The 16,638-nt window shown below is 45.9% G+C and overlaps 1 protein-coding gene across 1 annotated transcript in view; it reads right to left on the bottom strand.

Annotated features, from left to right (window-relative positions):
• The window catches only part of LOC116353659 (LHFPL tetraspan subfamily member 6 protein), a gene marked incomplete at its 3' end in the record, with an annotated part of 140,535 nt that overhangs the window by 109,447 nt on the left and 14,450 nt on the right, over nt 1-16,638 (bottom strand). The window contains 1 exon segment of the mRNA XM_031791284.1: nt 12,008-12,551. Coding sequence (XP_031647144.1) covers nt 12,008-12,392 — 385 coding nt within the window. The 5' untranslated portion in view covers nt 12,393-12,551.

The raw sequence follows: 16,638 nt of genomic DNA, 5'->3' as shown, positions 1-16,638 counted from the left end.
GAGAGAGAAGAGAAGACGTAGAGAGGTGCGGAGAGAGAGGAGTGCGAGAGAGAGAGCGAGAGACGAGAGAGAACTTGAGAGCGAGGAGAAGAGAGAGAGAGAGAGAGAGAGAGAGAGAGAGCAAGAGAGCTCACTGCCCACAAAATGAGGTGGAAACTGAGCTGCACTTCCCTGCCCAATGTATGACACATATTTCCCTCAGATTACACAGACCCACAAAGAATTTGAAAACAAATCCAATACCACAGTGTTCCATCACAGCAGCAAGATTGTGACCTGTTGCAACAAGAAAAGGGCAACCAGTGAAGAACAAACACCATTGTAAATACAACGCATATTAAGATTTATTTATTTTCCCTTGTGTACTTGAACTATTTGCACATAATATGACATTTGAAATGTCTTTATTCTTTTGGTGTAATGTTTACTGTTAATTTGTATTTCACATTTCACTTTTGTTTATTATCTATTTCTGTAAGGTTTGATGCTGGTAGACGAGAAACAAATACAGAGAACATTTAATTAACGACAGCCAGTGGCTGGGTATGGTTCTGGGTCTGGTTCTGGGTCTGGGTCTGGTTCTGGGTCTGGCTCCCCAGTGGCTGGGTCTGGTGCTGGGTCTGGTTCTGGGTCTGGTTCTGGGTCTGGCTGGGTCTGGATCTGGTTCTGGGTATGGTTCTGGGTCTGGTTCTGGGTCTGGCTGGGTCTGGTTCTGGCTCCCCAGTGGCTGGGTCTGGTTCTGGGTCTGGCTGGGTCTGGTTCTGGTTCTGGGTCTGGCTGGGTCTGGATCCCCACTGGCTGGACATGAAACAGGACAGAACAGCGTCTGGACATGAAAACATAATGACATTAATGCTGACACGGGGAAATCAACAAGGTGAAGGAGTCCAGGTGAGTCCAATGAGCGTTGATGCGCGTAATGATGGAGACAGGTGTGCGTAATGAAGGGCAGCCTGGCGCCCGAGAGGGAGAGTGGGAGCAGGCGTGACAATTTCACTTGCTTTAGCAATGTAAACCAGTGGAGGCTCCTCAGAGAAGGAAGGGGAGGACCATCTTCCTCTGAAATTTAATTTAAAAAGTTTTAAAATGTTGACGAAACTATACTAAATATGTCAGCAAATGATTGATTAAATACAATGTTTTGTGGCCTCCTGGGTGGTGCAGTGGTCTAAGGCACTGCATCGCAATGCTAGCTGTGCCGCCAGAAACTCTGGGTTCAAGCCCAGGCTCTGTCGAGGTTGGCCGTGACCGGGAGGTCCATGGGGTGACGCACAATTGGCCTAGCGCAGTCTGGGTTAGGGAGGGTTTAGCCGGTAGGGATATCCTTGTCTCATCGTGCACTAGTGACTCCTGTGGCGGGCCGGGCGCAGTGCGCGCTGACCAGGTCGCTAGGGGCATGGTGTTTCCTCCGACACATTGGTGGGCGCTGTGTTAAGAAGCAGTGTGTCTTGGTTGGGTTGTGTTTCGGAGGACGCATGTCTCTCCCGAGCACATACGGGAGTTGTAGCGATGAGACAAGATAGTAACTAATAAAAACAATTGGAGAATATGAAATAGGGGTGAAAAAAAGGGGGTAAAATTATTTTAAAAATATACTGTTTTGTAATGAAGGTCTACAGTAACTTCGACCGCATTGTCTGGGCCAGGATACAAGACATTTCTGGACTTGTTGTGCTGTGCTCACTTGAACAGGAAGTGCTTTTGTCATCAAACTTTGTCATTAAAGCCTGTCATTCTCTGGATTTATGGTGCTTTCAAGACAACTGGGAACTGGGGAAAAAACAAGGTCAAATCATGATGACGTCCATGACCTTCAGGTCGTAGCTCTAGAAAGAGGCTAGAGTTCCCAACTTGGATGAACGTTCAAAACTCGTTTTCCCCGAGTTCCCCAGCTGTCTTGAACTCAATGATGTCAGATTTCCCAGTTCAGAGTAAATAGTTGTTTTAAAATCATCCTGGATTAAACACAGACTTGGGACCACTCCACTGAATAGCAGGCCTGTGATTGCTTTGCCATGCTTGTAGTTAACCACTGATTCCTTCCAAACCACTCATTGTTTAATTTGCGAATTTCCAACTTGTTGTGTAATGTTTATGAGCAACGACACGTTTCTATATCTATAATTTCTCTTCAAGGATGGAAAAGGATAGAAAAGTATTTGCAAGTAGATTGGCGACTTGAGTTATGATGATGACCGCTAGCTTGCTAGCTAAGAATTTGACATTTGTGTCATGTTCAGACGGGTTCAAGGCAAAGGCTGGAAGACGTTGGATAAACTAAATTTACTTGTAACTTTTTTATATGATATATATTTTTATATCTCCAATTGGTAGTTACAGTCTTGTCCCATCGCTGCAACTCTGGAGAGGCGAAGGTCGAGAGCCGTGCGTCCTCCAAAAACCCAACCCAACAGCACTGCTTCTTGACACAACGCCCACTTAACCTGAAAGCCAGACGCACCAATGTGTCGGAGGAAACGCCGTACACCTGGCGACCGTGTCAGTGTGCATGCAGCTGGCGACCGTGTCAGTGTGCATGCAGCTGGCGACCGTGTCAGTGTGCATGCAGCTGGCGACCGTGTCAGTGTGCATGCAGCTGGCGACCGTGTCAGTGTGCATGCACCTGGCGACCGTGTCAGTGTGCATGCAGCTGGCGACCGTGTCAGTGTGCATGCAGCTGGCGACCGTGTCAGTGTGCATGCACCTGGCCCGCCATAGGAGATGCTAGAGCGTGATGGAACAAGGACATCCCAGCCTGGCAAACCATCCCCTAACCCAGATGACGCTGGGCCAATAGTGTGCCGCCAGCTTCGACAGAGACTGGAATCAAACCAGGATCTGTAGTGGCACAGTGCCCACTTAGACCACTGCGCCACTCGGGTGGCCCTACTTCTACCTTTTGAGGAGATATTTACTCACACAGATGTTGTATTTGACATAGTGCAGCAGAAAGCCATGGATGTAGCCTACTGTAAGAGAAGAATAGACCATTTGACAAGCAGAATGGAGGAGCACATGTCTCATGTAACATTCAGCGCCATATATGAGAAGGCAGCAAGCACGACAAGAGGATCCAGAGATCTTTCACAGGAGGAGGCGCGGGTGCAGGGCACTCAGGATGTTAGGTACACCTTCGAGGCACTGTATGAGTCAATTCATGATAACATCAAGTCTCAGATAGCACAGAGGAACTAAAGTCTGGACAGCATACGATTCCTGAAGTTGTTAGATAAAAGTACATTTGATTCATTAAAAGAGAAAATGCCTCAGATGATCCTCTGACAAAAGCCTATTGCCAGGAAGAGACTGAAAACATAGCTGCGAGCGTTTTACAGAGGAGATTGAAGGGAACCAAAGCTGAGTGACGCAATCCTGCACTATAAGACCAGTGGACTTGATGAAGCGATGCACTGAGCTGTACAGGCTCCTGTGCCTAGTTGCTACTATAGGGGGGGGCAACATCAGCTGGGATGGAGCGAAGCTCCTCCCGCTTCGAGAGGCTGAAGAGCTACTCTCGGAAACACTATGGGACAAGAGAGACTGAGGAACCTCGCAGTCCTGTCAATAGAGAGGAGAATTCTTAAACTGCTGTAGAAAAATCTTCACTGGTACGAGAAGGCCATCGACCAGTTTGCCAACCAGACTATGAGAAGAATGGACGTCATCTTTAAAATAAGGCTTTAACATGCTTTTCCCCTGATAATAAAGTTTACATTAAATTAATTGTTAATGAACTGATGTTACCGATTATGTAATGAATTGATATTCATATTAATTTTGTTTTCAACAGTAATTCCCCCACTCTCCACCCATGGCCCTCTGAAGAACTGAACTGAACAGCCCTGTGACCTCTAAAAAAACTGAACAGTCCTTTGACCTCTGAAGAACTGAACAGCCCTGTGACCTCTGAAGAACTGAACAGCCCTTTGACCTCTGAAGAACTGGACAGCCCTTTGACCTCTAAAGAACTGAACAGCCCTGTGACCTCCAAAGAACTGGACAGCCCTGTGACCTCTGAAGAACTGGACAGCCCTGTGACCTCTGAAGAACTGAACAGCCCTTTTACCTCTAAAAAACTGAACAGCCCTGTGACCTCTGAAGAACTGAACAGCCCTGTGACCTCTGAAGAACTGAACAGCCCTTTGACCTCTGAAGAACTGAACAGCCCTTTTACCTCTAAAAAACTGAACAGCCCTGTGACCTCCAAAGAACTGAACAACACTGTGATCTCTAAATAACTGATCAGCCCTGTGACCTCTAAAGAACTGAACAGCCCTGTGATCCTCTGGAGAACTGAACAGCCCCGTGACCTCTGCTGTCTGTTATTCCCCATTTCCCAATCAAATACACAAACACGCTCACATTATTAGGGCTCCACATGTGGCTCCCGAGTGACGCAGCGGTCTAATGCACTGCATCTCAGTACTAGAGGCGTCACTAGAGGCCCTGGTTTGATTCCAGGCTGTATCACAACCGGCCGTGATTTTGAGTCCCATAGGGGAGGCGCACAACTGACCCAGCGTCATCCGGGTTTGCCCAGGGTAGGGCCGTCATTGTAAATAAGAATTTGTTCTTAACTGACTTGCCTAGTTAAATGAAAGGTTAAATATTACACATCAATGTGATTTTACTCCTTGCTTGGACTAACTCATTCTTAGCTCTTTTCCTGTCCTACCCTTTAGTGGAGGAGTTGAGCTCTTCTTTAAAATCATCTATCTATGATGAACCCCAGTCCTGCACTGAAGTCTCTGAACACCTCAACCCCTGGAGTCTCTGAACACCTCAACCAATGAAGTCTCTGAACACCTCAACCCCTGAAGTCTCTGAACACCTCAACCCCCGAAGTCTCTGAACACCTCAACTCCTGTCCTGTACTGAAGTCTCTGAACATCTCTACTCCTGTACTGGAGTCTCTGAACACCTCAACCACTGAAGTCTCTGAACATCTCTACTCCTGTACTGGAGTCTCTGAACACCTCAACTCATGCCTTATACTCTCATCCAATCACTGCTGCCCTTCCCAACACTCTTATCAGCCCTCTCATTCCCATTCCCCATGTAATTTTTTTTACAATAAATGTCTTTATTCGCTTTGTCGTTCGGTCCACGCATATACCCCGGGTCGTCCATCCTCGGTCCACACATATACCCCGGGTCTTCCATCCTCGGTCCACACATATACCCCGGGTCTTCCATCCTCGGTCCACGCATATACCCCAGGTCTTCCATCCTCGTCCACGCATATACCCCGGGTCTTCCATCCTCGGTCCACACATATACCCCGGGTCTTTCATCCTCGGTCCACGCATATACCCCAGGTCTTCCATCCTCGTCCACGCATATACCCCGGGTCTTCCATCCTCGGTCCACACATATACCCCGGGTCTTCCATCCTCGGTCCACACATATACCCCGGGTCTTCCATCCTCGGTCCACACATATACCCCGGGTCTTCCATCCTCGGTCCACACATATACCCCGGGTCTTCCATCCTCGGTCCACACATATACCCCGGGTCTTCCATCCTCGGTCCACACATATACCCCGGGTCTTCCATCCTCTTAATTTTGTTTTCAACAGTAATTCCCCCACTCTCCACCCATGGCCCTCTGAAGAACTGAACTGAACAGCCCTGTGACCTCTAAAAAAACTGAACAGTCCTTTGACCTCTGAAGAACTGAACAGCCCTGTGACCTCTGAAGAACTGAACAGCCCTTTGACCTCTGAAGAACTGGACAGCCCTTTGACCTCTAAAGAACTGAACAGCCCTGTGACCTCCAAAGAACTGGACAGCCCTGTGACCTCTGAAGAACTGGACAGCCCTGTGACCTCTGAAGAACTGAACAGCCCTTTTACCTCTAAAAAACTGAACAGCCCTGTGACCTCTGAAGAACTGAACAGCCCTGTGACCTCTGAAGAACTGAACAGCCCTTTGACCTCTGAAGAACTGAACAGCCCTTTTACCTCTAAAAAACTGAACAGCCCTGTGACCTCCAAAGAACTGAACAACACTGTGATCTCTAAATAACTGATCAGCCCTGTGACCTCTAAAGAACTGAACAGCCCTGTGATCCTCTGGAGAACTGAACAGCCCCGTGACCTCTGCTGTCTGTTATTCCCCATTTCCCAATCAAATACACAAACACGCTCACATTATTAGGGCTCCACATGTGGCTCCCGAGTGACGCAGCGGTCTAATGCACTGCATCTCAGTACTAGAGGCGTCACTAGAGGCCCTGGTTTGATTCCAGGCTGTATCACAACCGGCCGTGATTTTGAGTCCCATAGGGGAGGCGCACAACTGACCCAGCGTCATCCGGGTTTGCCCAGGGTAGGGCCGTCATTGTAAATAAGAATTTGTTCTTAACTGACTTGCCTAGTTAAATGAAAGGTTAAATATTACACATCAATGTGATTTTACTCCTTGCTTGGACTAACTCATTCTTAGCTCTTTTCCTGTCCTACCCTTTAGTGGAGGAGTTGAGCTCTTCTTTAAAATCATCTATCTATGATGAACCCCAGTCCTGCACTGAAGTCTCTGAACACCTCAACCCCTGGAGTCTCTGAACACCTCAACCAATGAAGTCTCTGAACACCTCAACCCCTGAAGTCTCTGAACACCTCAACCCCCGAAGTCTCTGAACACCTCAACTCCTGTCCTGTACTGAAGTCTCTGAACATCTCTACTCCTGTACTGGAGTCTCTGAACACCTCAACCACTGAAGTCTCTGAACATCTCTACTCCTGTACTGGAGTCTCTGAACACCTCAACTCATGCCTTATACTCTCATCCAATCACTGCTGCCCTTCCCAACACTCTTATCAGCCCTCTCATTCCCATTCCCCATGTAATTTTTTTTACAATAAATGTCTTTATTCGCTTTGTCGTTCGGTCCACGCATATACCCCGGGTCGTCCATCCTCGGTCCACACATATACCCCGGGTCTTCCATCCTCGGTCCACACATATACCCCGGGTCTTCCATCCTCGGTCCACGCATATACCCCAGGTCTTCCATCCTCGTCCACGCATATACCCCGGGTCTTCCATCCTCGGTCCACACATATACCCCGGGTCTTTCATCCTCGGTCCACGCATATACCCCAGGTCTTCCATCCTCGTCCACGCATATACCCCGGGTCTTCCATCCTCGGTCCACACATATACCCCGGGTCTTCCATCCTCGGTCCACACATATACCCCGGGTCTTCCATCCTCGGTCCACACATATACCCCGGGTCTTCCATCCTCGGTCCACACATATACCCCGGGTCTTCCATCCTCGGTCCACGCATATACCCCGGGTCTTCCATCCTCGGTCCACACATATACCCCGGGTCTTCCATCCTCGGTCCACACATATACCCCGGGTCTTCCATCCTCGGTCCACACATATACCCCGGGTCTTCCATCCTCGGTCCACACATATACCCCGGGTCTTCCATCCTCGGTCTACGCATGTACCCCGGGGCTTCCATCCTCGGTCCACGCATATACCCCGGGTCTTCTATCCTCGGTCCACGCATATACCCCGGGTCTTACGTCCTCGGTCCACACATATACCCTGGGTCTTCCATCCTCGGTCCACGCATATACCCTGGGTCTTCCATCCTCGGTCCATGCATATACCCCGGGTCTTCCATCCTCCTGAATGCTTCCATCCTCCAGCCTCCACGTATGTGAAACATTTGTTTCCCATGCAAATAAAGCCCCTTCAATTGAATTGAAATTGATTTGAGAGAGAGAGAGAGAGAGAGAGAGAGAGAGAGAGAGAGAACTCCAAAGCCACATCATGAGGCAGGAAGTGAGTTTGGAATAACATTACAATGCTTTTCAGAGTGGTCACAGCCATCTATAACAGGTTCTCGCACTAAATTCAATTCAATTCAATTCAAGCTTTATTGGCAACATGTGTTTACACCGCCAGAGCAAGTGAACTAGATAATAAACAAAAGTGAAAATAAACAACAAAAATGAACAGTAAACATTGCACTCACAAAAGACATTTCAAATGTTATATTATGTCTATATACAGTGTTGTAACGATATGCAAATAGTTAAAGAACACAAGGGAAAATAAATAAGCATAAATATGGGTTGTATTTACAATGGTGTTTGTTCTTCACTGGTTGCCCTTTTCTCGTGGCAACAGGTCACAAGTATTGCTGCTGTGATGGCACACTGTGGAATTTCACCCAGTAGATAGGGGAGTTAATCAAAATTAGTTTTGTTTTTGAATTATTTGTGGGTCTGTGTAATCTGAGGGAAATATGTGTCTCTAATATGTGTCATATATTTGGCAGGAGGTTTAAGAAGTGCAGCTCAGTTTCCACCTCATTTTGTGGGCAGTGAGCACGTATCCTGTCTTCTCTTGAGAGCCATGTCTGCCTACGGCGGCCTTTCTCAATTGCAAGGCTATGCTCACTAAGTCTGTACATAGTCAAAGATTTCCTTCAGTTTGGGTCAGTCACAGTGGTCAGGTATTCTGCCACTGTGTCCTCTCTGTTTAGGATTAGTTTGCCTTTGGCCTAGATTTTTGTTTATTCTTTCCAATGTGTCAAGTAATTCTCTTTTTGTTTTCTCATGATTTGATTGGGTCTAATTGTGTTGCTGTCCTGGGGCTCTGTGGGGTGTGTTCGTGTTTGTGAACAGAGCCCCAGGACCAGCCAGGTTAATTTCTCTGTAGGTGATGGCTTTGTTATGGAAGGTTTGGGAATCGCTTCCTTTTAAGTGGTTGTAGAATTTAACGGCGCTTTTCTGGATTTTGATAATTAGTGGCTTTCGGCCTAATTCTGCTCTGCATGCATTATTTGTTGTTCTACGTTGTACACGGAGGATATTTATGCAGAGTCTCAATTTGGTGTTTGTCGCATTTTGTGAATTCTTGGTTGGTGAGCGGACCCCAGACCTCCCAACCATAAAGGGAAATGGGTTCTATAATGGATTCAAATATTTTTTGTCAGATCCTAATTGGTCGAATTGTATGTTTCTTTTGATGTTTGTTGTGTGCTCTAGGGCAACGGTGTCTAGATGGAATTTGTATTTGTGGTCCTGGCAACTGGACCTTTTTTGGAACACCATTATTTTGGTCTTACTGAGATTTACTGTCAGGGCCCAGGTCTGTCACAATCTGTGCAGAAGATCTAGGTGCTCCTTGTTGCTCAAGGTTGGGGACAGATGCACCAGATTCTAGTAGGGTGAGGCTGGGTGCTTCAAACTGTTCTAGTGCCAATTTGCAAATATATACAGTTGAAGTCAGAGGTTTACATACACTTAGGTTGGAGTCATTAAAACAAATTTTTCAACCACTCCACAAATTTCTTCTTAACTAACTATAGTTTTGGCAAGTCGGTGCATGACACAAGTCATTTCTCCAACAATTGTTTACAGACAGATTAGTTCATTTATAATTCACTGTTTGGAGGAAAAAAGGGGAGCCTTGCTAGCCGATGAACACCATCCCAACTGTGAAGCATGGGGGTGGCAGCATCATGGTGTGGTTGGTACTTTGTTACAGGAGGGACTGGTGCACTTCACAGAATAGATGACATCATGAGGATGGTAAAATTATGTGGATATTTTGAAGCAACATCTCAAGACATCAGTCAGGAAGTTAAAGCTTGGTCGCAAATGGGTCTTCCAAATGGACAATGACCCCAAGCATACTTCCAAAGTTGTGGCAAAATGGCTTATGGACAACAAGGTCAAGGTATTGGAGTGGCTATCACAAAGCCCTGACCTCAATCCTATAGAAAATTTGTGAGCAGAACTGAAAAAGCGTGTTCGAGCAAGGAGGCCTACAAACCTGACTCAGTTACACCAGCTCTGTCAGGAGGAATGGGCCAAAACTCACCCAACTTATTGTGGGAAGCTTGTGGAAACGTTTGACCCAAGTTAAACAGCGTAGCCTAGTGGTTAGAGCATTGGACTAGTAACCGGAAGGTTGCGAGTTCAAACCCCCGAGCTGACAAGGTACAAATCTGTCGTTCTGCCCCTGAACAGGCAGTTAACCCACTGTTCCCAGGCCGTCATTGAAAATAAGAATGTGTTCTTAACTGACTTGCCTGGTTAAATAAAGGTAAAATTAAAAAAAAAATTTTTAAAGGCAATGCTACCAAATACTAATTGAGTGTATGTAAACTTCTGACCCACTGGGAATGTGATGAAAGAAATAAAAGCTGAAATAAATCATTCTCTCTACTATTATTCTGGCATGTCACATTCTTAAAATAAAGTGGTAATCCTAACTGACCTAAGACAGGGAATTTTAACTAGGATAAAATGTCGGGAATTGTGAAAATCTGAGTTGAAATGTATTTGGCTGAGGTGTATGTAAACTTCCGATTTCAACTCTAATTGGAGAATCCAGTGGGTTCTGGTAGTCTTTAATAGTTGATTCTAAGACTTCTATTTGATCATATACAGTATATGTGTTTGCTGTCTGTTCTTTGTGAAGGCGCAGGCTCAGGTTTTCTGGGTCTCTATGTTTTTGGTTGGATAGGTTTCTCAATTTCTTTCTTCGGTTTTTGCATTCTTCATCAAACCATTTGTCATTGTAAATTTTCTTAGGTTTTCTGATTTGATAGGGAAGTTGAGAGGTCAAATATACACTAACGTTCAAAAGTTTGGGGCCACTTAGAAATGTCATTGTTTTTCAAAGAAAAGCACATGTCTTGTCCATTAATATAACGTCAAATTGGTCAGAAATACAGTGTAGACATTGTCAATGTTGTAAATGACTATTGTAGCTGGAAACGGCTGATTTTTAATGGAATATCTACATAGGCGTACAGAGGCCCATTATCAGCAACCATCACTCCTGTGTTCCAACAGGTTGTGTTAGCTAATCCAAGTTTATCATTTTAAAAGGCTAATTGATCATTAGAAAACCCTTTTGCAATTATGTTGGCACAGCGGAAAACTGTTGTCCTGATTAAAGAATCAATAAAACTGGCCTTCTTTAAACTAGTTGAGTATCTGGAGCATCAGCATTTGTAGGTTGGATTACAGGCTCAAAATGACCAGAAACAAATAACTTTCTTCTGAAACTCGTCAGTCTATTCTTGTTCTGAGAAATGAAGGCTATTCCATGCGAGAAATTGTCAAGAAACTGAAGATCTTGTACAACACTGTGTACTACTCCCTTCACAGAACAGTGCAAACTGGCTCTAACTATAGAAAGAGGAGTGGGAGGCCCCGGTGCACAACTGAGCAAGAGGACAAGTACATTAGAGTGTCTAGTTTGAGAAACAGATGCCTCACAAGTCCTCAACTGGCAGCTTAATTAAATAGTACCCACAAAACACCAGTCTCAACGTCAACAGCGGAGAGGTGACTCTGGGATGCTGGCCTTCTAGGCAGAGTTGTAAAGAAATATCCATATCTTAGACTGGCCTATAAAAATAAAAGATTAAGATGGACAAAAGAACACAGACACTGGACAGAGGAACTCTGCCTAGAAGGCCAACATCCCGGAGTCACCTCTTCACATCTGCATTGCTTTCCGTTTAGGGTTTTTGTATGAACACTTAGTGTCGTCTGCTGATGTCAGGGCTTTACTACAAATGCAAAGAGGAAAGTGTATAACTGTTCAGTTGAACCACTGAGTCACAACAGTCTGTGATGGAGAGTTGAGGGACTTCTGGGGTCAACTGAAGGTAGAGAGCTAGTCTCGGGTAACCAGACATCACACCGTTTTGGGCTAGTACAGAACCACTGAGTCACAACAGTCTGTGATGGAGAGTTGAGGGACCTCTGGGGTCAACTGAAGGTCAACTGAAGGTAGAGAGCTAGTCTCGGGTAACCAGACATCACACCGTAAACATTCTGGGGTTTTGGGCTAGTACAGAACCCGACGTCATTCACTTTAGGTTCTAATGTCAACAGACATCAGGCTGTTAGTGGACTAACTCACTGTGAGAGTTTGTAATAGAGCCTTAAGGTGGTAGAGAACCTTTAGCCCTTACGGAGTAAATAGAGGGGACAGTAGTGAACAGACTGCCTCACCTCCAACGAACTGTATTCCCCCGGCCACACGTCCGATGGTCCTGGAGATGAGATCAGAGATGCAACATCCCATGAGGGCTGTGAGGGCCACCAGGAGCAGCAGACCACAGCCCACCCCCGTCACCACCGTACAGATCCTCCACTCCAGACTAGGTATCCCCTGGAAGGAAGCATAACGCCCACACTGCTCCAGGATCACTGTGGCCTGGCTCTCCTCGTCGCGCACCGGGTACGAGCACCGTCGGAAGGTGCCGAACGAGACCGGCTTGTCCATCTGGGAACCGAGCAGCCAGTAAGGCATGAAGAAGCCGACACAGGAGGCCGCGGCACAGAGCAGGGAGAGGAGGGTCCAGATTACACCGGCACAGGTCAGGCTGGAGGCCATGGCGATTGATGGGTAAAAAGTTCACTATTATATAACTAGAAGACTAAGTTGCCAGAATAGACAAAAAAAAGGAGATTTAGCTTTTGTTGTGCTCTTGACTCCACCACAGACTACCAGCATGTCTCTGTCTCTCCCCTCGTACTGACTGACTTCTGTCCCCTGCGGAGAGAGAGAGAGAGAGAGAGAGAGAGAGAGAGAGAGAGAGAGAGAGAGAGAGAGAGAGAGAGAGAGAGAGAGAGAGAGAGAGTAGACTGTAAAACATCATGATTGTGTAATGAAACCATTAAAAGCAGTGCACCTAATCTGAGATCTGGTGTTTGAAGGGTGTTTGAACATAAACTGTAAATGTAAGTGATACGTTACACAGAAAACGTTTACTGAACAAAAATATTAACGCAACATGCAACAATATCTACAATTCTACCGAGTTACAGTTCATATAATCAATCAATTAAAATACATTCATTAGGGCCTAATCTATGGATGTCACATGACTGAGCAGGGGTGCAGCCATTGGTGGGCCTTGGAGGGCATAGGCCCACCCACTTGGCAGCAAGGCCAACCACTGGAGAGCCAGGCCCAGCCAATCAGAATGAGTTTTCCCCCACAAAAGGGCTTTATTACAGACAGAAATACTCTCCTCAGCACTTTTACTTGAGTCATTTTCTATTTCTATTTTCTTTTACTCAAGTATGACAATTGGGTCATACTTTTCACCACTGCACTATATAGCCACTGCCATTTTAGCCTTTAGCCTGTAGCTTCGGCCCTTTTAGCCTCTAGCTTCGGCCCTTTTAGCCTTTAGCCTGTAGCTTCGGCCCTTTTAGCCATTTAGCCTTTAGCTTCGGCCCTTTTAGCCTTTAGCCTGTAGCTTCGGCCCTTTTAGCCTTTAGCCTGTAGCTTCGGCCCTTTTAGCCTTTAGCCTGTAGCTTCGGCCCTTTTAGCCTTTAGCCTCTAGCTTCAGCCCTTACAGCCTTTAGCCTGTAGCTTCGGCCCTTTTAGCCTTTAGCCTGTAGCTTCGGCCCTTTTAGCCTTTAGCCTCTAGCTTCAGCCCTTACAGCCTTTAGCCTCTAGCTTCGGCCCTTTTAGCCTTTAGCCTGTAGCTTCGGCCCTTTTAGCCTTTAGCCTCTAGCTTCAGCCCTTACAGCCTTTAGCCTCTAGCTTCGGCCCTTTTAGCCTTTAGCCTCTAGCTTCGGCCCTTTTAGCCTTTAGCCTGTAGCTTCGGCCCTTTTAGCCTTTAGCCTCTAGCTTCGGCCCTTTTAGCCTTTAGCCTCTAGCTTCGGCCTACCACACCACGTTACCGCATCCCACCCTTGACATTCATATTCAGATAGCTTCATTCATGTATATATATATATATAATATGCATTTTGCATATTGCTTTTGATATGTTTAATCATTGTACAGTATATTCATATTGCAATGTATTAATATTAAATCATTTAATAACTTAATTACAGAATAATAATAATCATAATAATAACCATTTCTCTCCCTGCAGAAAGCATATATATATACATACTACGTTACCCACAGGCTGGCCAATCCTAACCACAGCCAATCAAGACAAGCCAATCACAGACTAATGTCAAATGAACTGTCAATCATATCATCTAACGGTACTGTGATTCAATGCATCTGAACAACCTTCCATGTACAGTCATGACTCAGGTCAGCGACATCAGCATAATGGATAAGCTGGTGGATCGCATTGAACTCTGGGCTGAAGTTTTGTATGAGTGCTACTGCTAACATTAGTGCTACTGCTAATATTAGTGCTACTGCTAACATTAGTGCTACTGCTAACATTAGTGCTACTGCTAATATTAGTGCTACTGCTAACATTAGTGCTACTGCTAATATTAGTGCTACTGCTAACATTAGTGCTACTGCTAACATTAGTGCTACTGCTAACATTAGTGCTACTGCTAACATTAGTACTACTGCTAACATTAGTGCTACTGCTAACATTAGTGCTACTGCTAACATTAGTGCTACTGCTAACATTAGTGCTACTGCTAACCAAAAAATTTGATCATATTACTCCAGTGCTAGCCTCTCTACACTGGCTTCCTGTCAAAGCAAGGGCTGATTTCAAGGTTTTACTGCTAACCTACAAAGCATTACATGGGCTTGCTCCTACCTATCTCTCTGATTTGGTCCTGCCGTACATACCTACACGTACGCTACGGTCACAAGACGCAGGCCTCCTAATTGTCCCTAGAATTTCTAAGCAAACAGCTGGAGGCAGGGCTTTCTCCTATAGAGCTCCATTTTTATGGAACGGTCTGCCTACCCATGTCAGAGACGCAAACTCGGTCTCAACCTTTAAGTCTTTACTGAAGACTCATCTCTTCAGTGGGTCATATGATTGAGTGTAGTCTGGCCCAGGAGTGGGAAGGTGAACGGAAAGGCTCTGGAGCAACGAACCGCCCTTGCTGTCTCTGCCTGGCCTGTTCCCCTCTTTCCACCGGGATTCTCTGCCTCTAACCCTATTACAGGGGCTGAGTCACTGGCTTGCTGGGGCTCTCTCATGCCGTCCCTGGAGGGGGTGCGTCACCTGAGTGGGTTGATTCACTGTTGTGGTCATCCTGTCTGGGTTGGCGCCCCCCCCCCTTGGGTTGTGCAATGGCGGAGATCTTTGTGGGCTATACTCAGCCTTGTCTCAGGATGGTAAGTTGGTGGTTGAAGATATCCCCCTAGTGGTGTGGGGGCTGTGCTTTGGCAAAGTGGGTGGGGTTATATCCTTCCTGTTTGGCCCTGTCCGGGGGTGTCCTCGGATGGGGCCACAGTGTCTCCTGACCCCTCCTGTCTCAGCCTCCAGTATTTATGCTGCAGTAGTTTATGTGTCGGGGGGCTGGGGTCAGTTTGTTATATCTGGAGTACTTCTCCTGTCCTATTCGGTGTCCTGTGTGAATCTAAGTGTGCGTTCTCTAATTCTCTCCTTCTCTCTTTCTTTCTCTCTCTCGGAGGACCTGAGCCCTAGGACCATGCCCCAGGACTACCTGACATGATGACTCCTTGCTGTCCCCAGTCCACCTGGCCATGCTGCTGTTCCAGTTTCAACTGACCTGAGCCCTAGGACCATGCCCCAGGACTACCTGACATGATGACTCCTTGCTGTCCCCAGTCCACCTGGCCATGCTGCTGCTCCAGTTTCAACTTCCACCTGACTGTGCTGCTGCTCCAGTTTCAACTGTTCTGCCTTATTATTATTCGACCATGCTGGTCATTTATGAACATTTGAACATCTTGGCCATGTTCTGTTATAATCTCCACCCGGCACAGCCAGAAGAGGACTGGCCACCCCACATAGCCTGGTTCCTCTCTAGGTTTCTTCCTAGGTATTGGCCTTTCTAGGGAGTTTTTCCTAGCCACCGTGCTTCTACACCTGCATTGCTTGCTGTTTGGGGTTTTAGGCTGGGTTTCTGTACAGCACTTTGAGATATCAGCTGATGTACGAAGGGCTATATAAATAAATTTGATTTGATTTGATTTGAGTACTACTGCTAACATTAGTGCTACTGCTAACATTAGTACTACTGCTAACATTAGTGCTACTGCTAACATTAGTGCTACTGCTAACATTAGTACTACTGCTAACATTAGTACTACTGCTAACATTAGTGCTACTGCTAACATTAGTACTACTGCTAACATTAGTACTACTGCTAACATTAGTGCTACTGCTAACATTAGTGCTACTGCTAACATTAGTGCTACTGCTAACATTAGTGCTACTGCTAACATTAGTACTACTGCTAACATTAGTACTACTGCTAACATTAGTGCTACTGCTAACATTAGTGCTACTGCTAACATTAGTGCTACTGCTAACATTAGTACTACTGCTAACATTAGTACTACTGCTAACATTAGTGCTACTGCTAACATTAGTACTACTGCTAACATTAGTACTACTGCTAACATTAGTGCTACTGCTAACATTAGTACTACTGCTAACATTAGTACTACTGCTAACATTAGTGCTACTGCTAACATTAGTACTACTGCTAACATTAGTACTACTGCTAACATTAGTGCTACTGCTAACATTAGTACTACTGCTAACATTAGTGCTACTGCTAACATTAGTACTACTGCTAACAGTAGTGCTACTGCTAACATTAGTACTACTGCTAACATTAGTACTACTGCTAACATTAGTGCTACTGCTAACATTAATGCTACTGCTAACATTAGTACTACTGCTAACAGTAGTACTACTGCTAACATTAGTGCTACT

The sequence above is a fragment of the Oncorhynchus kisutch genome, linkage group LG15 (assembly GCF_002021735.2).
Source record: "Oncorhynchus kisutch isolate 150728-3 linkage group LG15, Okis_V2, whole genome shotgun sequence".
In the NCBI taxonomy this organism is placed as follows: domain Eukaryota; kingdom Metazoa; phylum Chordata; class Actinopteri; order Salmoniformes; family Salmonidae; genus Oncorhynchus; species Oncorhynchus kisutch.
Note: the sequence above shows the minus strand (reverse complement) of the source record. Positions and strands in the feature narration are given on the sequence as shown.